The sequence below is a fragment of the Zosterops lateralis genome, assembly GCF_965231275.1.
Source record: "Zosterops lateralis genome assembly, chromosome: 3".
In the NCBI taxonomy this organism is placed as follows: Eukaryota; Metazoa; Chordata; class Aves; order Passeriformes; family Zosteropidae; genus Zosterops; species Zosterops lateralis.
In genome coordinates this window covers 93,080,093-93,105,834 of record NC_139764.1, presented here as the reverse complement: position 1 = coordinate 93,105,834, position 25,742 = coordinate 93,080,093, and the positions used below count along the sequence as shown (strand labels likewise).

General features: G+C 38.4%; 1 protein-coding gene across 5 annotated transcripts in view; it reads left to right on the top strand.

The window, feature by feature from the left end:
* ARHGEF10 (Rho guanine nucleotide exchange factor 10) overlaps window positions 1-25,742 on the top strand; it is a 110,968-nt gene that overhangs the window by 53,856 nt on the left and 31,370 nt on the right. For all 5 annotated transcript variants that reach the window (XM_083857595.1, XM_083857594.1, XM_083857592.1 and 2 more), the window contains 7 exons: window positions 106-276; window positions 2,619-2,764; window positions 5,060-5,235; window positions 20,442-20,557; window positions 22,167-22,294; window positions 22,789-22,889; window positions 23,799-23,920. In XM_083857595.1, the coding sequence (XP_083713721.1) occupies window positions 106-276; window positions 2,619-2,764; window positions 5,060-5,235; window positions 20,442-20,557; window positions 22,167-22,294; window positions 22,789-22,889; window positions 23,799-23,920 (960 nt within the window). The remainder of the gene's footprint in view (window positions 1-105; window positions 277-2,618; window positions 2,765-5,059; window positions 5,236-20,441; window positions 20,558-22,166; window positions 22,295-22,788; window positions 22,890-23,798; window positions 23,921-25,742) is intronic.

The following is a 25,742-nucleotide window of genomic DNA, read 5'->3' as shown; positions in this document are numbered from 1 at the left end:
GTAGTACTCAAGTAAAGAATGTAGCTTAAATGTACATCCTGTAATCTTTGGAACCCGACTTTGAAAATAAATGGGTTTGCTTTTTTTTTCTATAATTCCCCTCAGGATATGTTGAAGAACACTAATAAAGGACATCCTGACAGATTACCTCTACAGATGGCTCTTACAGAACTCGAGACACTGGCAGAGAAGTTAAATGAAAGGAAAAGGGATGCAGATCAGCGCTGTGAAATAAAACAAATAGCAAAAGCAATGAATGAACGTTACCTGAACAAGGTAAGGAATTTAGGAAAGTATAATGGAAATGGAAGTGTCAATTTCTGGGCCTTGGGCAATCTCTACAACAGAGAGCAAAGAGACAGCTATATTGATTTTTTCTGTAGAGCTCAACCACATGGGGTCATTCTAGTGGTAAATGTGAGATGTGACCCACCTCTGGGAGTGTACAGGCTCACCCCTGTGTGCTGGAATGGGCAACACACTGAACTAGCCTCAGCAGAATTGTTCTGTGGCAGTGTAGGAAATAATAGTATAAAGTAAAATCTCATGCACATTTTCTGCATGGAAAAATTCAACTTTTAATTTATCCTAGAAGTGAGGAATTACTGCTGTGTAAAGAAAGGGACCACATCCTTATACAGGAGTGCTTCCAACTATGAAGTGTTTCAGCATGTGCTATTGAATGGGTCCAACATATTCCTTGATTTAAGGAAAATCTCAGTCTATTTCATTCATGTATTTGCATCGTATGATAGAAATGTCTCAAAAGAATGTGAGAAGATTTTCAGTAAGAAGGAAGGAGCAATCTTTTTTATTTGAGCTTATTAGTAGCTATCTGTACTGTGGATATATGTATGCTTGTTTTATCTGTATCATAAGTGATTCCTTCTTTTCCATGAAGTAGGGCATAAAAGCTTCAATTACTGCTTTTGTGAAGTTACAGGTTATTATCCTGTGGACTCCTTCTGAGATGAAGTAGTGGGGATGTGCTGAAGGAATGGGGTTGTTTTTGGTGATATATAAAAGCACGTCTTTTAGGAAAGCAACAGTTAACCAGAAAACGCTTGTTTAAAGCTATTTACCAGGAATGGAATACTGAATTTATTGTCATATTGGAATAGTATTTCCATTCTAAGTGCGTTAGAAGGTGGATTCAGATATTTTACTTGCTTTTCTAGTTGTCATAATCTGCTTCTGGAAGCAGCTATTAGTCATCTGCAGATAGTTCCAAGACACAGAATGTGCTTTTGAAGAGGTGGCCCAGGTTACCTTTTGTCAGTTGATACTGACTGTAACATTTTGTGTGTTACGCACTGGGGGATTCATTGATACATACGTGGGTAGTCACTCCATGTCTCACAGGGTCCTGCAGGCTTTGTGTGTTAATGTCACAGAATCGGCCGAGTTGGAAGGGACCCACATGGATCATAGAGTCCAAATCGTGTCTCTGCACAAGACCACCCACCCCTAAGAATCACACCAAGTGCCTGACAATATTGTCCAAATGCATCTTGAACTATGTCAGGCTTGGGGCTGTGACCACCATCCTGGGGAGCGTGTTCCAGTGCCCAGCCACCCTCTGGGTGAAGAACCCTCCCCTCCGGAGGAAGCTGTAACTGCAGTGAGGTCTCCCCTCAGCCTGCTCTTCAGACTGAATAGACCAAGTGACCTCAGTCACTCCTCATACAGCTTCCCCTCAAGGCCTTCACCATCCTTGGGGCCTTCCTTTGGACCCTCGCTAATAGCTTAATATTTTTATGTTGTGGCACTCAAAACTGTACACAATATTCAGGTGAGGCCAGTGCAGAGCAGAGTGGGACAATCCCCTCCCTTGCCTGGGTGGCCAGTGCTGGGCCTGATGCACTCCAGGACGTGGTTGGCCCTCCTATATATATAGGGCCTATATATTTGCATATACAATTTTGGAGCAATGCCAGCCAAGGTGAAATAGGAGGTGTGAAGATGGTGGTTGATTAGTAAATTAGTGAGTTATGGACCATTTTATTCTGTTGGACACTATGGAGGTGTGCTTGACATGTAAGGCATTAGTTCACACTTGCATACAGTGGCTGATCCTCAGCCCTTGAAGGCAAATGTCAGGAGCAATTTATGTGCCAAGTATCTCTTGGATATGTCATCCTTTCCACAGCCTGTGACACCCTGCCAGCTGCGCTCCTCAGCTCTGTGAGCCCAGGGGGACAGAGCAGGCTGAGCACACTTTCTCCTCCCACTCTGGCCTCCCACTCTGGGCAGCTGGAATCATGTGTAGTCTTCAGTGGACTATGGAAGAAGGGACTAAGGAAGGAAATCACAGAAATTGTGGAAGGAGTAATTTTTTTCACCAAGAAACCTTTATCAGTGTGAAAGATTCCCAGAACAGCCATGGTCTACATTAAGATGCAAAGCCCTTAAAGTCCACGTGGCTTTATGGATGACGGTGGAAGTTACTGTTTCTCTAAATCAAAAGCAGGTTAATAAAGAGACCTAATTCCCTTGGCAAATCCACCTGCAACCACTTGTGCTAGGATGGCAAGTGGTAACCCATTGTTTTTGGTTTTTGTGCCGGATGTTGGATGTACGGTGTATAATACGCAATGCTGATTGTTTCCAAAATCCAGCTACTCAGCAGCGGAAACAGATACCTCATACGGACTGATGATATGGTTGAGACAGTTTATAATGACAAAGGAGAAATTATCAAAACCAAAGAACGGCGACTTTTCATGTTAAATGATGTGCTGATGTGTGCAACGGTAAATATTCGGTAAGATTAAATTTATAATGTTTAGATGATCATTTGAACTTTAAGTGGAAAAAAATGACACTTACAGAATTGCTTTTGTTGTGTTTACTGTGGCTAATGGTTTTTAGGAGTAGTCATAATAAATGGCTAACTAGCTTTGTTACATACCTCCAAATTGCTGGCTGATATTTGGAAGTTCCAGAGTAAATTTGTAAGAAAATTATATCAGTTGGAGACTACATATAGAAATGCTCTGTAGTGTCTACTGTCTCTGTTTATTATTGCTTAGTGGAATACAGGCATGTCAGGGTAAGACTTTTTTCTCTTCTGCCTTAAATTCAGACTGTACCTTGACACAATTTGTAGATTAAATCCCACCCTCTGCAAAACAGACAAACAACCTCAAACAAACAAACAAAACAAAACAAAACCCATAAAGTTAATGCAGGTTGCCAGAACAAACCTGGAACTCACTAACAAAGTTCCAGATGGGGAAGGATTCTATCTCTGAAACCAAACATTGAAGGATTAAAGGTGAAATGCTTTGAAAAAAGCATTTTTCATAATTCCTTCTGTGCTTTAGCTGTAATTATTACTGTTACTAAGTGTCTGTGTATGCCAAGGTTGTGTTCACATTGATATCTTGCTTGTATCAAATTGTTTTATGTGATGGTACATACTGACAAAGAAAATATGGATCATTAAAATCTTCCAAGAACAGCTTTTTTTAAGTATAATATGAGCTGATGTCTTAATTAATTACTTAATTCATTCTTAATTCATGAAGTATGAATCCTGTACATATATTTCTAAGTGTGTGATTGCTTGGTCTCATGTTAGTGAGAGAGAAGTGCCATGTAATAACTACGTTTTAGAAAATGACCAAGCTCATGTCAATTATTCTGTGATCCTTGCCTTTACAAATTCTTTACTTTCTTAATAACACTTGGATATTTTTTTTAACTATTCATATTTTATCTTCTTTCATACCAGTAAAGTCTTGGATTTTCTCTATTTGTACTTGAAGCAGCAAACTGCAGTCTGTTTTTGTTTTCCATGTTAAAAGTTTATGATCATGCCAAGTCTCTGACTCTCTGAGGGTTATATCCTCTGTAAAGGTATGTATCTTTTGCAAGCCATAGAAAATTCCCCTGTGACTAGTGGACCCTAGGCACCTGGGACATTTGGGTATTCCTGGTTTGCAAAAGGTAGATATTTTTACAGATGACATAACCCTCAGGTCTTTCTTTGCACACAGTCTACATGACTAGCAAGAGCTGGTGGCCTAACTGAAGTAGCAGCAGTTGTATGAGGTAGATGACATCCCTAGTGACTAAACAACTTTGTCCTGCCTTTTTTTGTTTATTCTGAGCTAGGTCAACAATTTATAAATATTTACTTAAGTTGTGGCAGTTGTTTTCTTTGTTCATACTTGCTTCCTCATTGAAATAAAGGTCTGTGTTGCAGATAGGTAGCTGACTAGCTGAACTTCAGCATTTAGTTACTGATTTCAATGAATACATTAAAATAAATGCAATAAAAGCATTTGACTTCTGCCTTTCAGTCATGCTTTCTGTAAAATAAACCTTTTTTGTTCACTTTAACATCTCTTGTCCTTTATAATAAATATGTGTTACATGTTCTTGAATGGGAATAAGGGAATGAAGGAAACAAAGTAAAATTAGTATTAATCTAGTTTCTATTCTAATGAGCTTCTTCAGTGTGCTCTTTCCTCTGAAATGCCTGTTGTGATACACACTTCTTAACAGCAGCTCAGGCAGGATTACTCTTGGAAGCTGCAGCACTTGCAGAGATCTGCCGTACTGTACAATCTGGGCTATGGGGCTTGGCAGAAATGTTGGCTTGTCAACCCTTCAGAGGTTATGTTGTTCTTCCTGTTGCCAGCACTCATTCAAAGGTCCCATCAGCCATACTTCCCTAAACATAGTAGTTAGGGCCCAAAAAGAAGTGTTTCAAAAAAAATAAGGAAAATGTGGAGCCGAAGTAGAATCCCAAGTGCTTATATTAGGATTTCAGAATGCACATTGATCTTAAAATATGGTCATTTATGTTTTGCTATAGTAATGTAAGGACTGTTGGTAGTGCTGTGGTTGTAGACAAGATTATCTGCATCTGCATGGCTGCTCTTTGCATGCCAGGAAAGGCCAGTCACAAAAGTCAGCCCGATGCATGTATTTCTTTCAAATTGTGCACTGTACTCAAACTGATAAAGAGCAGATTTTAGAAGCTAAAATAATAACTAGTATGCAATGAAACACAGTTGCTTGTCACAGCAATAATTTGTGCATCTTCCAGCTCTTCCTATGAAAGCAGTGGCACCGTGACAACTGGCCAGAGGTATTTATTGAAGTGGAGCGTACCACTGGGACAAGTGGATGTCATAGAGTATGGCAGCAGTGAGGGCCAAGGAGACAACTGCAGGTTCCCACCCCAGCTCTCTGCTGAAAATGTCATCATTAACACTAAGCCAAGTAAGTGACAGGAGTTACTGACTTTTGCAGACTGCTTTGTTAAAATCCATATCTGAAATTCAATGGGCTGCTGAAAGCAAAGGGAAAGCATTTTGTCCATGAAGATTTCTGTAACATGAAGAGTAGTAGAGACTCTTTCTTTGAGAATAAAGTGGCAGCCAGGCTCCTGCCTTGGAACATGAATCACTTGTATTTGTTGTAGTTTAGAATTTTATGCACGAATGAGTAAAGAGTTCTAAAGCATGAGAGGGTGCAGACGTGCAAAAATGTGGGTTTGGTGTGGTGCACCCGTGGTCTTGTGGTTGCTGGTTCTGCCTTTGTTCTTTATCCCTTAGTTAGAGCAAAGAAGTTTCTCTCAATGAAACTGACCAGCCCACCCTGTTACTGTGATTAACTCTGGACACAAGTGGCTATTGCAGGGTAGTATTTACTCACTTCTCTCAAGCCTGTGGTATCTTGCCCTTCAAAGTAGTGCTAGAAAAAAACCTTAATGAATGTTTTTGAAATGATATGTTAATAGGTAATTTCCTCCTAGCCCCTCTCCAAAAATTACCTCAAGTTCTGAAGTTTACAAATTCTTCTCTGCTAGTTAACCCCTACTATGAGTCTGCCAACTGCCTTCAAGAGAAATACGAATTTTAAGACTTGTTAGCTAGACTTTCATACATAAGGAGTTATTTTTATATCCTGGGTTTTTTTGCCTAAATATTGTAACAATAATTGCATTTACTATCTCTAGATTGTAGTTTGATTCCTATTCATGGATTATAATTCACATGGATTTCAGTGCTAGCTCTAGGCATTGTTTCGCACTACATTTATTTAATATTGCACCCTTGGCTTCATGAATTTTCCCACAGTTTTTCTATAAGGAGACATAAATGCTACAGCATCAGAGTGTAGCATTTACTACCCGCTGTATTCTCCAGGATAGTTCTTGTCAGGTCTTCTTGTTCCTCCCTTTGTAAATAGCTACAGAAAATTTTATGGGCACTTATGTCTTTATTTCAGGGATGGCTTAATTCTTGTAATTCCTTTTAAGCCATAATGGACTACTTAGAGAATTATTAGAGCCTTTATCTTATGATTTACCAGCTGCTGTATGCATAACCCTGAGAGGACTATATAAAGAAGTGTATTTCTTAGAATTGGGGGACCCTTTTGTAGGTGAGTGTGGGAGGAACAGATTGTTGATTTTGTGCAGCAGTTACACAGCTGATAAGACCAAATCCTTGCATGTCAACATGGTTGTATGGGGAAGAAAAGTATGAGGGGAAAAACAAAAACTCCTGACCAAACAGTCACATAGAACTTACATGAACCTCTTGGCTTTTGAGATTTTTCAGCTTCATCATGTTTGGTGACAGTATCACACACACAAAAAAAAAGAGATGACTGTACATCATTTGTAAATCAACCTTCAGGTTAAATGGTACACAGTAGGTAAAATGTGAGCTGAACTAATTTTTCTTTTGGTAAGCTCTGTTATATTAATTCAGCCTTCTAATAAAAAGGATAAAAAGATAAGAAATAAGAAAGGATTTGAAGGATACTGGGTATATTAAAAAAATCCTCCTTTGGTTTAATTAAACTTTTCTGCCAAATGATCCAGCTAAGTTGAATATAAAACAATCATGAAAGAGGAACATCATAGCCTTGTTTTTTGCACATACTGCTGTGTTTGCACTAGCTGTTACTCTGAATGCAGAATTGTTTGAACTGGTCTTTAGAGACAAGTTTGAATACACACCTAATTGTGTTAGTTGTTCTGTAAAGTTGTCTCTTTAGTTACAGTTTAAGTTGGCTGCTAAAACTCAGAAAGTACAGCCTTCCTACAGGGGGACAGACTGGTAAGACTGTGCTGGTTCAGTGTTGCTTCTTATTTGCGCCCACCAAGTTGCTCCATTTTATAGTTGATGATGACATGATCTTTAATATCATAGTATCGCATCGTTGGTGAGACTACTGGGTGTTTACTACAAGTTGCAAAGTGCTAAGAGAGAAATACTATCTACTCTGCTTGAAACTTTGTATATTTACAGTCATCATAAAAGTATATCTCACTCTGTTTTCAAAGCATACAATAAAATCCCAGTTGCCTCGTAGTATGTGGTTTTAATAAAATCTAGTGATCCAAAATAGTTTAGGATGCTGCAGGCAAAATCCTGAGACATAAAAACGTTTCTCTGATGCGATTTTCAGCTTACATACCCAGTTTGTGGGTACTGAAAGGATACAGAATAATGGTGATTCTGGGTGAAATCATGAAGTGATTACCTCTTGCATTTCTGGAAGACTGAGAAAAGTTGGTTTGTATCTACCACATGCCAGGTTGAGTACTTGACTCCTGTTAGTTTGATATTCTGACATTGCTGCTGTGATTAGCAAGGATTCTTGATGGATTCAGGTTGTGTACTTGCCAGGATTACTGGTTATTAGTTACATTGCCCTTATCATGCCACTTTTTTCTCCACCAAAATCCTTTCTATGAGGAAGTAGCTGTCACAATTGTGTCTTGCTGTTTATTATTGACTAAATGCAATTGGTTCTTCTAGTTTTCTATGATGTTGCAAGAAAAATCAGTATAGTTTAAAGATGCAAACTTTATTTTGGGAGCTGAACTAATAGCTGAATTTAAATAAATCTTGTATAGCCTGTAATATGAAACTGAAAGGTTGAAAGGTTTTATGAGTATGTATAAATCAAAAGCATCCTTTAGTACTGTTCTAAGATGAAAAGCAAGGGCTGTGTGAACTTGGTTTTCACTTGGCAAAATCATCAATGGGCAGCTTTCTACCCCACTGAACTTTGTACAGCAGTCTTTCGTCTCTGAATTCTACAGAAGAACACAGGGGCTGGTTTTTTTCGTTATAAGCCATTTGTATTTTGGTGGGAAAAACTGTGTGTCCTGAGGGTGTGTGGGGCAGGAAAGCAGGAAAATTTTACTCAAGTGTATTCTGCTCAACTGCCCCATCCTTGATCTGCTCCTGCCTTGTTCCTGTTGTTCTCCCCTAGCACCAACAATAGACTAAATTCTCTTAGTTACGAACATGAAGAGGGATTAAAGTCTCAGCTGTTTGGCAGGGTCCTTTATTTGTACGATTAGTATTTTTTTATTAGTGGAGTGCAATTACAACTCGTGTTTGCTTCCTGCAATAATAACCAGTAAACATTTCACAATCTCAATCTTGAGAAAAAAATGCATTTCTCTCAACAAATTAGTCAAAGTCCTGTTTCATATATTAGAGTTAGACTTGCTTGAAAATCTGTATAGCTCTCTGACATCCCAGATGGACAGTTTTTGTGGAAGCAGTTATTTAATATGTGTGCCAAAAGTGTGATGTGTTAATTTTCTTTGTAGAGCTATTGGCAGAAAGATGTGAAATAGAGATTTTCCCCTGGTAAATCTGTTTATTGTTTCTGGCAGGCTGTCGCTGTTCTCTTCACCCCAGTTAGTCCATGTGCAGAAGCACAGACATAGTCATAGTATGGAAATGTTGAATTAATATTGGAACAGGGGAATATTTTCAGTGTGAACAGAAATTTGTATATTCTTGATTTTCATTTACTTGTGTTGGTAAAGAAATTCACCTCCCTCACCTGGCTGGTGCTGCTGTACCTGATGCCCCCCATGACAGGGTTGGCCCTCCTGGCTGCCGGGGTACTGCTGACCCATATTTAACTTGCCGTTGACAAGGCTCCCCAGATTTCTTTCTATGTGGCTGCTCTCCAGTCTGTTCGTACATCCAGGGATGCCTTGTCCCTCATGCAGAATCCAGTACTTGCTTTTGTTAAACTTCCTGTGGTTGGTGATTGCCCAGCCCTGTAATTTGTCAGAGTTTCTCTGCAGGGTGTCTACCTTCAAGGGATTTGACAGCTCCTCCCAATTTAGTATCATTGGTAAAGTTACTTATTGTTCCTTGGAATCATTTATGAAGACACTGAAGAGAACTGAGCCTAAAATGAAACCCTGGGAAGCCCCACTAGTGACATGTCACCAGTCTGATGTTACCACCCCATTCACTATAAATAACCCTTTTCCCTGAGTTGTGAGCCAGTTTAGTTTCTCACTCATCACATGATGTGTTTATCCAGCTGTGTGCTGGATGTTTTGTCCAGAAGAAACCTGTGAGAGGCTTCAGATCAATAGCTTTACTGAAATCCCCAGTTCACATCAACTGGCTTCCCCTTATCAACTGCCTGAGTTACATTGTCTTAAAAGGAAATTAAGTTTCTTAAACAGGACTTCAGCTTCATGTACTTGTTCTGGCTGGAACCAATGACTGTGTTGTCTTTCAGTTATTTTTCGCTAGCTCAAGAATAACCTTTGTAACTTCTACCACATGCTGAAGTGAGACTGGCAGGCATGTAGTTACCACAGTCATCCATCCTTCTTGCCTTAGGACAAGGTTTGCCAGGTTTCAGTCGACTAAGACCTCTTCAGATTCCCAGTTGGATTGAATATGTGGAAAGAGGGCATCAAGGAAGTTGAATGCTACTTGTACTTTTACAATAAAAAAAAAGGAAAGCACAGTGAATTCCACTTGTTTTTAATATGTCATAGTGATATGAAATATTATAAATGCTCTTTCCAAATTTCTAACTCCTTAACCAAAATATTCAGTATTACCCCTCTAGAAAAATCAGAAGACAACCTTCCCTTGCAATTCATCCATGTGTACATAAAATCACTGTGAATATGTGTATTTCACTGCCTTTTAAATGGGAATACAGGAACAAAAGTCAATATACTGGCCAGAGTTTCAGTTTGTCAGACTTCTGGCACATGTTAGGAGTTTGCAGCACTTTAGGCAACCTGTTGATGGGATGTAAATTGTGGTTTGCACTGAGGCAAATGCCGGTTTGGTGCTGCAGCACCAGCAGCCACCCTCAACTGCCTGTTCTTGGGTCCCCAAGAATGACAAGGGTGAATGAGAAGTTTCTCACAGCACTTCTATTTAAGAAGACCAGACTAGAGAGACTCTGTAGAACCAAAGGGAGAGGCCTAAGCATCCTGCCTTGTCTGGGTGGGAAACCAGTGCCTGTCAGCAGTGTTCTGCTCTGATCAGGTTGATTAGGAGATACAGACAGCATAGACAGTTACTTATGCAAAGAAACACCAATTTGAGCCATATGTCTAAAGTCTGAAAAGGGAAATGAGCCAGACCCATCTGTACTATATATAGATACTATATATCCATACAGTGATAAGCATTGAAGAAAACAGTGAGGTCAGAAATCAGGTTAGTATGCTTATGGCTGCATTTTAATGTCATTTTTTTCTTGCACAGGTTTACAGTTTGTAACTGAGAGCAAAGCTCAGCACTGCTAAACCATGGCTGTTCCCCTTTATCATTCAGACTTCTAGGGATACATTTGTACTCTGTTTCGAATTGATTGTGTTCCTTATCTCTGTGGGGCTTGTTTGCTGTCTAATGTATTAGTGACATGATGCTGAAGTGCAGAAATTATTCCTCTCTTCCAAGTTTCCTTCTGCTTGATGCAGTCACTTTGTGTAGGCCTCTTGAGTGTTGCCAGGGAAACAGGGAGGGATGCTTGATGGGTTACAGTGTGCATTTCTTTCTGCCAACATCTTGCTCAGTGGAATGGCAGCTCTTTTCAAAGTTGGAGATAGTGCTGCTGTGATAGCCATTGCCATTAAATAGTTTTTTTGCAGGTTTTTCTAAAGAGAAATACAGAACTGGGGAAGAAAAAAAAGTCAGCTTTATGATTCCCTGAAGGGCACAGCAATAATAATACAATATCCAGAGTAAGCAAAACTACTATTAAGTGACATATCAACTCCAGTATTGGTGATGAGATTTTTAATAAGAATGATGTGGCATGACTTGCTAATTTAACTAGCTTTCATCTCAATGAAATACATAAAGATTAATAATGTAGGTATTTTAAAGTTAATATTATTGAAGACAATACTGTGCACTAAAGGAGATTTAATATGTTTATAAATGTAAGCTGTCACTGATATATGGAAACAGAAGACCAAAGATTTTAAATAAATCTAGTACCAAAAATCCTGTTCATCTGAGCAAATGGGGTGACATTAAATAGTTCACTTTGTTAAGCGGACATAAGTTTCTATCTAGCGGATTAGGCAAGGATAAATTTAGGTGTTACATGCTTGTCTCACCCATGCAGGATGAGATTCTTCTCTTTGCCTTTTGTGTTTTTCATAGCGGTTACAGGATTTGTCATCCACTTCCTATAAACCTTTTTCTGTGTTGCCAGGGATCTCATCCACATCTTGACACTGAGTAGTAAAATGAATAGAAACCCAGCTGGTGTGTATGAAAGAGGGAGGTGAGCTCCTCTCAGTGCCATTTCCACGTGAGTTGTTACAGTCTGGTGGGAGCTCCAGTGTAAACCTCTGGCAGCTTGGCCGGTTTACAACTGCCTGCAGACCTGTCTTGGGATCCCTGCAGTACTTTCATTGTTTAAATGCCTTCCCACATGCACTTTCATTTCCTGTTTATATTAGTGTTTGTCTTTTTGCACCCATTTTCTCTCTCTCTTTGTGCCCATGCATGTGCATCCCAGAGGTCCTGTGTGACTCCTCTCCTTCTTTAGGAGGGAGACCTCCTAAGGAGACCTCCATGACCTTCCTTCCAGGTCCATGCTCTCCTCAGCCTTCTTTTTTGGGCCTTGTGAGAGAAAGGGCCATGGCACTTCTTTTCTTTTCTTTCACTTTCAAGTCTTTGTTTACAGCATTTTTCTTCCTCATGGGAACAGAGCCAGGAACTGCAGTTAGTACACCATTGTCCCAGCTAGTGTGACATTGGGGAGCTGGGCTGTGGGGTCCACTCTAATGACCAAATCAGGGCTCCAGTGTTTCTCCCTCATGTTCCCTGCTGCTTTAATCTCTGACACAGTACAGCTGCTTCAGTCAGAAGGAAAAATATTTATGGCCTTTTATATCTGAAATTCCCTGTGCAGTCAAGATTAGCTGGAGCTTAATATAATCTTCAAGCCATGCTGTCAATGTACAAACTATGTCTCACTATCTTAGAGGCTTTACATTTCCTTGGTGGGTTTGCATTATTTTGCATAATTTTATTCACAAATGGTATAGCACTATGAATTCAATGCCTTACCCACTACTTGCAGTTGCAAGCTGTTGATTTTATCTTGCTATTCCTCAAGACGTGAATAAGCAGTTTTGTGGTTAGATGGTAGTTTTTGTGCAACCTGTTTCTTCAGTGTTCAGATCTGATACAATGAGAAAGACAGGTCTCAGCATTTATGTAATTACCAGTTGAGAGAAAGGTATTAGTAACTGACAGTGAGGTAAAGCATGTTAAAAATACTTTTTCAGAGCTGGGACTTGTGAGGTTTGTTTCCCAGCTCTACACTGTGTACTGGATGTCATGCAGTACTTGGTTTTGTGATTAGACCCTGAAGAGCTCCCCTGTCTTGCATGGCAGGGAGAATAGTTAATTTAATACATTCATTTCAGAGACTCAGTTTCAATAATTAAGAACATAAATTATGTTTAGATGCTTACATGATTGAAATATTAGACTGAACAGTGCCAGATCATGTTTATGATAAAGCTCTTCATGGTGATTGATGCTGGAGAGTCCTGACTATATCCTGACTGCTTGCTTACACCATGTCTGAACTGAATAGTTTACTTTCTGGTAAAGTCAAGGGGTTTATTGCTTATCCCCTAATAATATGTGTGTGCTTGTTCTGCTTCTTTCCATGCTAGGTCACTACACCTAAGTTAGGTTTGTACTGCAAAGATACATGCAAGTAGCTGCACATATCAGCTTTTCATTGATGGCTGCCAACTGAACTCTTGTTCTCTGACATCATTCCTGTCTTCCCATCTGCTTAAATTTCCAAACCTGGAGATTGATGCCACTCAAAAACTTATGTAGTTTGGACTTGAGAGTGTGGTATAATCTCAGGAGACCTACAGTTGACTTATGGTGGCTTGGATTTTTTGGGTGTATGCAACTGTGGAGTTGGATTTACTGTGAAAGAGCAAACCAGGGGAGGGCAGAAAGTCTCCTTTCCTATGATGAACTTTAAATGACCCATGGACTTGTTGAGTCATAAGCCAGGATTTTGGACAACTTTGTTTTAATTACTATTTTAGTCAAATTCCACTTGGCTGTTCAAAAACTCTCATCAAGGAGAAACAAGAGAACTGTACCTGCCCATGTGCTTCTCTGGTGCATCTGTGGTAACAAGAACAACATGAGTGAACAAATGAAGACACAAATATGATGAGGGTGGGGATGTGGGGGCTGTCAGGGACTTTGCTTGCATAATACAGCATGCAGGAAGTTGGTAGCTCGGCATCTAGAAACCTCATCTGCTTTGTTACTGACTTTAACACTCACACAGAATTTCTGGGGAGGATGTATATCAGAGGTATGGAGGTGCCTCTGGTGTATAACAGGTGCTTGAATGTGTCAAGTTCTGTGCAAGATAAAGTTTCAGTACAGAAGGGGGTCCTCATCACCAGCCCTCTAGCGAAAGCTAGGTGTTCTGGGTTAAGGGAGTTTACAAAGGAGAAGGAAATAATACCTTATATAACATCAGTATCAGCTGCTAAATGAATGACAGCATTTCTGGTATTTCCAATATTAATAATCTTTTTGCCATCTCTGTTTGTTAGTTACTGAAATAGATAGCTTGCATTATAATAATGACACATAAAGATTTCATTTTCTGTTTGTACTGAGAAAAGTAGTTCCACTAGACCTGTGAAAGGAGAATGCTGTTTCTCACTTTGATAAGTTCTCTTCCACTGAGTAGCTGTTAAGCATTGGTGTGTTTTGCATACCAGTACACCTACAGGGGCAGGATTCAGTACCAAGTCATAGGAGAAGAATTCCTCAACTGAAGTGATTGAATCTTGGACCTTATTAATTGTTTCTGGTTTTCCCTCTTTATATTAATTATCAAGGTCTTGAGTATACAGGAAACTATTTTACTTCTGATACAACATTGTCTTTCACAGTCTCTATTCTTGTCCTTTCTAAAGGAGGGGATTAAAATTAAGCAGTGAGATGCTGTCTGCCTATCATTACTTCAGGGAAAAAAATCAACTCTTTTAAGATAATCAAAAGCCAAATTTAAAGAATTGAACAGATCTGTCTACACTGAAATATATTTATGTTTTAAATATATTACTGCTGCATCATCATAGTCTAACATAGATATGTTAACAATCTCCTGATATCTGTCTGGTTTATTATGAACCAGTCAGGAATTCATCTAGTATCATGATACTTTGTTTTCCAGAATACTGTGTAAACTTTTCAGGTTTAAATGTAGTTGAAATGTTGTGTAAGGGCCTAGTTTTTTTATTATTTGTTCCAAGTTTGTAAATCCTATTCAAGTACCAGTTTGTTATGCCTTCCTCAGACACAGCAGCTTTTGAAGTTACCTCCCACATATGTAACTTCTTCCCCCATTCCAGGTAATTTTTATGCTCTATATGAGGATTGAAACTTTCCCAAATCTCTTCCTTTCATAGCACTTGATGTTTCAGAGTGCTGCATGGATGCACACAGATGGCTCAGTGGGAGGAAGCAATACAAATGTGCTCAGCCTCGAAGGCCAGATTGCAAATGGCAAGTCAAATTTGGGATACACTGACCTTTCAGTGGTCTTCAAATCTGGCATGTTGTTCAAGTGTATCATTAATTTTGTGTTACCCCTCAGTAACACTGGAACTGTAGTCAGGAAAAGAGTCTTTCTCAGATTCAGTTGTGGTTTTTGCATTCGAGCACACGTTTTGTGCAACACTAGACTGACTTCAGGGCTCTGTGTCTCTCAGAAGCAAAGCAATCTTTATAAGGACCTTGAATTTTCATGATGGATTAGTTTGCACTTCATTTCAATATAGCTTTTCCAAAAGCAATTTGTATTGATACGTTGTGGTTTTGAACTGTGTGGAGGAAAGGTCATTACTATGATTATATTTAAGGCAGATGTTGTCTATATTGGTTACTTTGCAGTAGAAGAGACCCCCAGCAGTCTGTCTGTTAACACTATTTTGTTTCAAAATGATGGACAATACAGAATGTTTGCAAAAACAGTTGGAATATTGAGAGTATGTTGACTGAGGCTTTTATTTTATTTGTGTGACATTTGGATTTATATAATACTATAACTTGAAGAACATCCTTATAATTGGGAGTAAACAGGAATTTAGTATGGGATGGGACCAGCTGAGCTACTATGTTTGCTTGCCCAGCAGTAGATGTTCAAATTATGGATGATTGCATCTGCTCTGTCTTTAGTAGTGTAAATCTGTGATAAAATAGTAATTCACTAATGGGAATCGGAACACCCAGCAAGGGCTGGTAGAAAATGTTTACAGGTAACAAATCACCATGGAAAATAAATGTGTCCCTTTGTAATTCTTAGAAAAGAAGAATAGGATGTGATCAGTTCAGGATTATGATAACCAACATGCTTGAAGTAGCCATGGAAATTGAAAATTTAGGGGAACCAGATGGATGACAATCCCAAGGGAGCAGCTGCTGTGCAGGGAGAGAGCTGTGGCTGCTCACTGTGCTCCCCAGAAATGGAGCCTTCTGCTAGAGGTGGGAATCCTCCCCCTCTGCCCAGGCACTAGCACACAGACACTTCTTTAGCATGTGTATATTTATTCACAACCTTCCAAATTCTGCTTTTGCCTGAACCAAACTGACTTTAACCACCCCCAGGGAGTTTCCTGTAGGCTTTGAAAATAAAGTATTTTTTTGGATATAAATCACCTATAGTTGCTTCTGTTTCAATTATAAAAATTGCTTCATACCAGGAAAAAGTGATGAATTTGAAGCTGTGGTGCTGAGAGCAACACTGGGAAACAAGCAGGTAAAATAAATGTTTGGTATCATACTCAAACGTAGTTTGGCCTAAGAAGAAATTGTTATAAAAAGCAGAATCTTCTCCCCATTTTTACATAGCAGCAAAATCAATTTAAACTTTAACCTCCTTTCTTCCCTCTAAACCAAGTTGTGGTTTTGTTTTCTTTTTTAACCTTGAGTCTATTTCATTTTAATGCTGAGCAAGGAATTGGGTATTCTGGAAGAATTACTTGTTGTTGGCAGTAAACTTGCCTGTTGCACGGAGGCACAAATTCCTCAGTAAAATCTTAGCAACAAAGGAATTGGTGAAAAAAATTCTTGCTAGATTACACGTGGCCAAGATTTCACCCTTGATCTGTGGGTGGAATGCAAAAAAGTTGCCTTTGAAGCCAGATATGCTGTTATTGGTTAAAGCATGTTGCCTTCTCTCCTGCCTAGGCACACTCTGTAGCACGTAGGATATGTAGGGTTGGGGAGAGCCTTCTCTAAAACCATGAAGGGTTTTTTTTCCCATAGGAAAATTGAGTTGTTTTAGAGCTTGAGTCTTTATCATTTGTGAAACATTTCACAGTACAAAAGAAACTGAGCATGTATCTGCTTTGGAGTGAAGCCAAGAGTTTCTCAGTGCACTCTCTCTGGATAAAAGGAGTGAACGCCCACCCGAAAATAGCCAACAATTGAATGGTCAGGGAACATGCGTGGGCTGAAGCAGCCAGTCTGTGGCTGTGAACTGAGAAACATCTGATGAACAGAGTAGTGTTCTCTCCCCACCTCCTCTGCTCAAGAAAACCCCCTCCATCAGATAATTCTCAGGATCAACTGGTAGTCAGTGTTTGGTTAACCACTGAGAAGCCAGTTATATTTTAAAAGACATTGTGAGTAACCCTTACAGGATCCAGTTCAGAGATAAAGTTGATGTAACTTGCAACATAATCCAAGTGATCACTTTTTGGAGAACTAGCTTCTGAAGAATCCACATCATTGTTGATTTCTGAAGCCTTATTTTTCTGCATCAGTTTGTGCCCACTAAGGACCTCAGTGAAAGGCTGATATTAGTCATGCCTATTGATCTAATCCTTGACAAGTAAAATTTCCTCTTAACTTGGCTGTTTCTCTTTTCTAGAACATCAGAGGATGGAAGCAGGCTCTCATTAATTACTTACTGTTTTGATTTTGTGCTTCCTTTCCTGTACTAAGAAATGTGATCCTTTAAGGAATGAGCCTAAAATTACTTTTGTTTGGTTTTTCTGTGTGACAGCCTTTCAAATGCCAGGTTAGTTTATTTGCTTTGACATTCATATTGCATCCTTTTTATCTTGACTTATTAAGAGCTTATAAAATATGCATGATGCAGACAGAAGAGACTCAGGTGACAATTACTGAATGAAATTCAAGATTTATGCCTTCTTTCCAAGGCTGGAGCAAAGATATTTGTAAGATTATCTGAAGCTTCAAGAAGAGGATTATCAGGCATGGTGGATATATATGTACTGCTCAGGGCAAGCCCATCTGTGTGAACAGTCAAGCTTGCTTTATGGCCTTAGCTGAAGACTATGGCATAAAGTCCTGCAGCATCTGGGCTTGCCTGGATGCTCCTTGTTACATGTTGCATTAGTGTCTGTTCTCCAAACAATAATAAACAAAATGTCTACTAACTGTTTTTATCAAGCTACAAAGAATGACCCTGGCTTTTATAATTTAAGAATAATGCAATTTGCTTGGGTGAAAATACCTGTCATGTACAAGTGAAGCCTCACAGACTCAGCTTTTCACAGCCTGATTGTTGTAAGTTTTCTCTCGGTTCAAACCCACAAAACTAAATTTCAAAAATACTTGTAGTAATATTTTCACGGCAGCTGTTTGGTTTGTTTAGCAGTGGAGTTGGTAAATGGCAGGTAACTAGACTTCTGCCAAAAGCTCAACTAATAAAACAATTGTTTCTGTTCAGTGTAACTTTCGTTTTGCAGAAGTTATCTTTTTGTTGGAGAAATTTGCAGCAAGAATGATACCATTTGTGTTGTTTACAGTGCCAGACACATTATCATGGCTTTTAGTTCGATTTCACCATATTTCCTGTTAACACTGATCTGCACCTTTCTTTGCAAGTAGCCCCATTGGATGTGTCAAGGAACTAGTGATTCTGGTACTTAACAAGTTACAATTATTATGGATGTTAGCAAGAAACAAAGTGTAAGCTATCAGAGGATAGATACAGGGAGAGAAGTGTTTACATCTTTTCAGATGTAGATTTTTCAAGTATTTGGATTGAAGAAAATGAAAATGCAGCTTAATGAAAATGTGGAGTCTGCAGTTCAGGAGAAGAGGTGTGTTTGTTTTTGTTTTTATTTTGAAAGAGAACTGCAAACATATTCAACTGGCCATAATTTTAAAATTATTTTTCTTAGACTTACTTTGCATTTGTTTCTTTCCACGGTGTACAATAAATGTAATTATCTTTTCTTATGGACTAATTTGGTTTTAAGGGTAAGAAAGGCTAGATTGTTCTTTTAATTAACATTCAGAGCAGGCAAAGAAGAGGATGATAGTTGCATCTATTATCTGAATGGGTAAACACTAGTAAAGTAGAGTCATTCCCCTGTTTGATGCTCAAGTGCAATGCATGGAAATATTTCATCGATCCAATTTACCAGAAGAATTAATGGCCAGATAATTATTTTGAAATTTTATAGGAATGTGTAATATTTCAGGTTTATGTTGCATTTTCCTGCAGTGGAGAACTCAGAAATAAAGTAGCCATTATTATTTTCTTTGAGCCTTGAAATTTTATGCTTTTCAGGGTTTAAGGCAGACTTCCAGCTTAATGTAATGAATTGCATTAAAGAAGAACATTGTGATGGCCTTTATCTGTATGATGCCTCCAAACAGAAAAATTTCTTTAGAAAACAGTTGTTTTGATACCTATCCAAAAATATACCAATGATTTAAATAGCATTTTTTTTATACATGTTTATTTTTCATTTCAAAATACACATATTTTTCATGTGTATTCTGATGTAGGCTATTTGGACAGCTTTGTGTCTGGTTGGATGTGTTGTGTTTTGCACCCTGGCCCTGCAGCAGGCTGGGGGGACCAGAGGTGCCACTGGGGTGTGTATGACAGCTGAGCTGTGCCAGCACCCTCTGCCCTGCAGCCACAGCAGGTGCCACAGCTCGTGCCTCTTCTCCTCAGCTGTCTGCAGAGCCTGCAGCCAGCACTGTACTTAGATCCTGTTCTTGCCAACACACCACTGAAATCCTTCTGATCCAGGGGCGTTTGCTGCCCACAGACTGGTTTCCAAAGCTGTGCTGGGGATGAAGGATCCAGAGTTTGGATACTACACTGCGTGAGCTAAAGAATCTGCAGGAGTTTCCTGGCAAGATAATCCAGTCCTGTTCCTGTCATTCAGCCAGATGGAAACATGCTGACTCTGTATGAGTCAGGGTGGGGTTTTTTATGGGAGAGTGAGTGTTGTTTCCAAAGGAATTACATAGCCATTATACTCCCAGCATCATGTAGTCAGAATATATTAGCAGGGGTTTGGAAGCTTTGTGCATTTAAATGGACACCTTATCCTAGTAATCAGTGTGTTTTTCTGAGTTACTGTTCCCTTATAAGGCTTGTACTTATTGATTATTAGCATAAAATATTTCTGCTGCTGTTCAGATTTTCTGCTGATTTTAGAACAGATCCTTTTTTTATTTAAGCATGATTGCAGTAAAATTTCAAGTGGTTCAGTGAAATTGTGGACTCGTGTTAAGAGTTAGGATATGGATATATGTTCGTGTCTCACGATCAACAAAGCAAATATTGAATTTTAAGCCATCATAGCAAAAGCTACAGATAATTTTTTTTGCTGGTCATATAACCAAAAACATCCTCCAGGAAAGATGTTTGCATTCATGTGTTCAGCAAGTCTGTTGTTTGATGGTAAACAAAACTTCCATGGCAGCAAGAGATTTTGGGGCCAGTGCAGCTTTGATATTTGTTACAATTCTAGTGTGGGATGTTAGAACTGCAGATAGTGCTCTCCATCATACTAGGTGGAAAACTTGAATCTTGTCATGAAGATGATCTAAAAGGAAATGCCAATGGTAATGCCTGTACATGCAAAGGTTGTATATGGTATATGCTACTGCCCATTATTTCCTGGGGTGCATTTCACAGTTATCTGTCTGTAGGGACATTAGAAGCAGCTGGAGCAACAAAGTGAAATTCTGAGGATATATGTAGAAATAAACTACTCTGATTTTAAGTTGTAATATATGTTTATATTGTCTTTGTGATACTTTCCTCATTCAACTGAGAATTGCATTTTTTTATTATGTATAATCTTACGGTTTTATTATTTTCAGACAAGCTCTATATGGGACCAGGGCAACTGTACCACGATCTGCAGAACCTTTTACATGATTTGAATGTACTTGGTCAAATTAGTCAATTAATAAGCAACCTTAAAGGAAACTATCAGGTAATAAACAAAGCTGGATTTATTTTTCAAGTCTATTCTTATAAAGTAGTATAGCTGCCTCTCCCTAGGGTCTCTGCAAGACATTCTTTAGTTCTCTCTGCAAAAAATGGAATAAATTTTACCTCTAGTAATGCATTTTCTGTTAAGTGTTATAGATTACAGCTGTCATTCTAATCTTATTTTCTTTATTGTTTTTAAGTGTGGGTGGATGCTACAAGTGTCTGCATTTGTTCAGTAGCTGATAAACTTATATGGAAATAGAATTACATTTTGATGTTAAGAAATTGGATTCTTGCAGTGAAACATGGTATTAGGAGGATGGTTGTTTGGAGGAAGTTTTTGATCCTCATCCAAACTCATAATCCTGGCTTTTGGGGGAAAACTGTACTTAAAACTGAGTATAAATCACAAAAATATAAAAGGATTTTCAGAAGAATTTTGAAAGTATTTTGCTTTAGCTTTGTTCACATCCCTTTGATTTAGCTTATATTCTGGCAAACAAATACAGTGCGTAACACCAAATGAAGTCTTGAGACTTCAAACAATTACTTTTTTGCTTGTTTTTTAATATGTTTTATATATTGTTACATTTATTTTTTAACTCCTACCTGCCACCACAGGTTGCAGATGTGGGTATATGTGTGAATATATGAAAGCTGAGTTTCTCTTGACATATCTTGGCATCAGAGTCAAGGCGTTAAATAAAACATAGTATTTTCTGAAAATGTGTATTCTGAATGAAGTTTATGGAAATAGTGCTTTTGGACAAGCTTCACAATTATTAGAAGGTGAATTTCATCTGCATAATTGGGAATATGTATAGCACAGATGTACCATAGGACATTCACTCATCACAATATAAAAAAACCTTCCTGCCTGCACTGACAGTCAGAGCCAGCTACACTTGGAAAACATAAAATTCAGTCGTTGTTTCCAGATAGATGTGTGTAAGATCGTTAGAAGAATTTAGTTGAGGAATGACATCAGCTTCTTTATTTTTGAAAAACACTTAAGTTGTCATAGAATTCTGATGGTGGAAAGAATCTGTATTTCTGTCTACTGGTTAGTCGTGATGCTTTGTAGCATTCAGGTGAGCTTTTACTCTCTGCAACAGAACACTCACCTTGCACTGAGCTATTGTTTCAACATCTTAAACAGATTTAGACCACACATCTTTTGTGATGACTCTGTAAACTCAAAGATTTTGACACAAAGATTTTAGCAAAAGCATATTTTCAGGATGATTCGTGAATGTTTTCACAAGATTATCTTTAGTAGCAGAATTTGTAATGCTGGAATAAAGGAAAAGGCTTGTGCATACACCTGATACAAATTTACATTTTTTTTATTTGACAAACGCTTGGGAATGTCATTTATGCATCATCAAACTGAGAAATGTGAGATTATATGTTCCAATGAAGTACATTGGAAAATACTGTACAGATATTTCTAAACTGTCTACAAATATGGCTAAATTATCTGTGATTGAAATGTGGTCTAATTGAAACTCATGTGTCATTGTTTTTTATATGCAGGAATCACCTTATTATCCTGTTTGCAACAGGCTGGTAGACTGGTGTTGAATCTTTGGGTTTTTTTAATTTTTCAGAATTTAAACCAATCTGTAGCCCATGACTGGACCTCAGGTTTACAAAAACTGATTTTGAAAAAAGAAGATGAAATCAGAGCGGCAGATCGCTGTAGAATTCAGCTGCAACTCCCAGGAAAACAGGACAAGTCAGTAGAAATCAGTAGAAATCTTGATTAAAAAACTTTAAATTGGTTAAGGTATTAGATATAGATGTATGATTGAGGATTTGGGAATCTGTAGCTCTTCCCTCCCTTCTGTCTCCATGGTAAGCCCCTGACTTTTGCTCTTACACCGTAATGCTGGGAGCTTCAATGTTCCAGAGCAACGCTGTAGCTTTTCTCCTGCTCCTCAGCCCAGAGTTCTGGATGCAAGAAGCAAGCGAGGAACTGTGGCAGTGACAGCTAATAGGGAACAGTCACTGTTGTATTCCTTCACCAGTTCCTCTCACAACATTTCATGTAAAGTATAGGAAGATATGATATGATATGGCATATCATAGCCTGCACACTTAAATCAGAGCTGAATCTTGTCTAAGTACTAGAAAATAATGGAATTTCATCTTGCTCAACATTTTTAGCCATGGCTGTATTCATACCCAACATATTTATAGTGGCTTTTAATTTTTTTTTCTGTATTGCAGGTCTGGGCGGCCAACTTTCTTTACAGCTGTGTTCAATACATTTACTCCTGCCATCAAACAGTCTTGGATCAACAATTTACAAATGGCTAAACTGGCCCTTGGTAATTCCTAGTTACTCAAATATCCTAGCAAGTTAAAATAGCTCTCAATGTACAGTGTAATTTATTTATTTTTATTTTTTGGAGAATGATTTTCCTTTCTTGGTGAAAATTTGTCTGTAGATGTTTAAACTTGCAATACAGTAAATAGTAGTGATTGTGTACCACTACAAAGTAATAACATTATAGATAAAACAAGACACTCATGGAGGAATATATTTTCAACAGTATTTTAATGAAGTCTAGTATTCACTACAAATTATTACATCTAAATCAAGACAAATAATCTCTAAGTTAGAGCAATAAAAAATATGCTGTCGTGTGATGTTATTAGTCGTCTGTTTGCACAGGGGGATTGGTTTCCAAAGATACTTGGACTTTTCAATGCCTAGTTGAGAAACATTAACTTGCTTGAAAACAAGTTTCACCAGCACATGGTCAAAATGGAATGCTTTTGTGATGTTTCACAGAAGACAAGCATAGTAACAAAAAAGAAGAGAGAATAGATGTTTCCATCATTTCAGGAGGAGGATCCTTATAATTATTATAACTGGCAGTTGGTAGTGATGTTACTTGAACAGGCAGAGATTTCCTAGAGTCTGAGGAGATGTTTGATGTCTTTTTTCCTCTTCCAATATTCAATTTACAAGATCATTAAGAGACTACCCTTAAGAGACTTACCCTTACATTTTGCTAATGTAAGGTGTTCTTTTTTTGCAGTATGTTTGTGTTTTACTGAATTGAATTTTTGCTCACAGTTTTATGTTATCATTTATGCATCTATGGCATAAGAACAGCCTGATCTGTATTAACTAGTCCTGGCAGAATTCTTTTCTGTTCCTCTGGAAAGGTGGAAGTGATTATTCAGTGAAAGGATTGTGGAGTGTTTATTGTTTGCTCTTTCCATTACAGCGGAGGATAACCTGTTAGGTTGGTTCTGCATAGAAGATGATGGGAATCAAATCAAAAAGGAAAAACATCCTCTGCTTGTTAGACACATGCCAGTGATGATGGCCAAGCAACAGGAGTTTAAGGTGAATGGAATTTAGATATGAGATTACAGTAAGGGTTTTTTGTGTGATATAATTTCTAAAGAATACCATATTGTAAATACATCTATTAGTTCACACTTGTTAGTTCTCTTGAGCAGCGACCTTGGTTTAAGACCATTAGCAGTTAAAGGTTGAGAAGAGTCAAAGCAAAATGCTGCAATCTTGGGGCACTAAGGAGTATAATGTTTATTTTTATGCAGTGTGACATTCACTTTCATATGTAAGTGAATCACTCAGTGTAAACAGAACTGATGGGAATTTTTAGTTGATCTTGAGATTTCCTAGTGTGTGTTTGGGGCAAGGAAGTAACCTAAAGCTTTCAAAGAGCAGTAATCTGATCTCCATGAAAGCCGTCCTTTCCTGGTGGCACTGCTAAATCCTCCTGAAATTTCTTATTTTTATTAGTGCACAGAGTACAATATTTTAAAATATTTTTTCAATTATGTTTCATGGAATCTTTTGTAAAATTACACATTCTGAACAAAGATATAGAAATTGTTTCAATGGCTCATTTCCTAAAACAATGTGTCAGTTTGAAGCCTTATTGACCACTGACTTTAATGATGAAAATAAGTACAATACCAAAGCAATATATGGAAGAGGAGAGTGCCAGATGCTATTTTTCCTGTGTATCCACAGGATTTTTTTACTGACAATCAGTCAGTAAGTCTTGTGCAAAAAGAGTAATGGAAATAAAATTGTGTATGTGTGGATAGAATCCCAAAGTTAAGTAATGTCATTGCATGGGTGCTGCTTAAAGAGGTGAGTCTGCAGGCCCTCACTGCTAGAACAGCCTACACAAGAGGGAAGCTCAGCTGACAGCTTCACTTCAGATGTGAGTATACAAGCCTGGATGTTGGGGGAAAATAATCAGTGGTTCAAAATGCAGTAGAAATGTGTAATGGTGCTGAGACAATCTATTCCTATGACACTGTTTTTCAGAGCAGTGAAAGTTTACTGAAACTCTCTGATTTCCCATACAACCAACCATTCATGCTTGTCTTATTAAACAGCCTTTTCTGTACTGACTACTTTCTAAAGTCACCACTGGTGAAATAATCAACTAATTTAAATTTATTTCAGAAATTTAAATTATATATTTATTTCCTTAGAGCCTAGGCATTTGTAAGTCCTGAAAATGCATGCTGGGATCTGTGAAGGCCCAGGCTCAACTCTTGTAATCAAGTTAGAACAGAGTCTTATTTTGAAAGGAAAGGGAAGTTTGTCACCTTTATTAGGTGGCTGATAGTCCTTGCCTTGGTCACCTCAGGAGAGCAGAGTGTGTGACAATATTTGCCTCAACCCTGGGCCAACTTTGACAGTTTTGCAGCTCCTAAAGTAATGTGTGTGTGAGCCCAGGTGTCATTCCTGGTACTCCCAACTCCTTAATATCACTAGAAAATATGACTTGAGTATAAGGGCAGCCTCAGCTGCAGTCTGGCTCTCAGGCCCCAGCTCAGGGTGGGAAGTTGCCTGGCTAATCCTGTTTGTTGGCTCTGTGTGCTGCTCAGGCTGCCCAGTGCTGTAGGGAGCCATCAGAGCACATTAGCATCCCAGGCTTCTGTCAAGACTGAGAGCTAAACTACCAGGGTTTAACTATGGAAAAAACCATCACTTTTGACCGAGACACAAAGTGACACAGAGGTGTAACAAAGAGCTTGGGAAATATCCAACATGCAGGCTGTCTTATTTTTCACTAGTGATATATTTTGTTGTCACAGCTACTGTAAATCACGACAAGTAGATAGGTTCAGCATGTGTTAAATGAGACCTGCTAAGACAGGTGTGGATAGCTCTTTTTTTC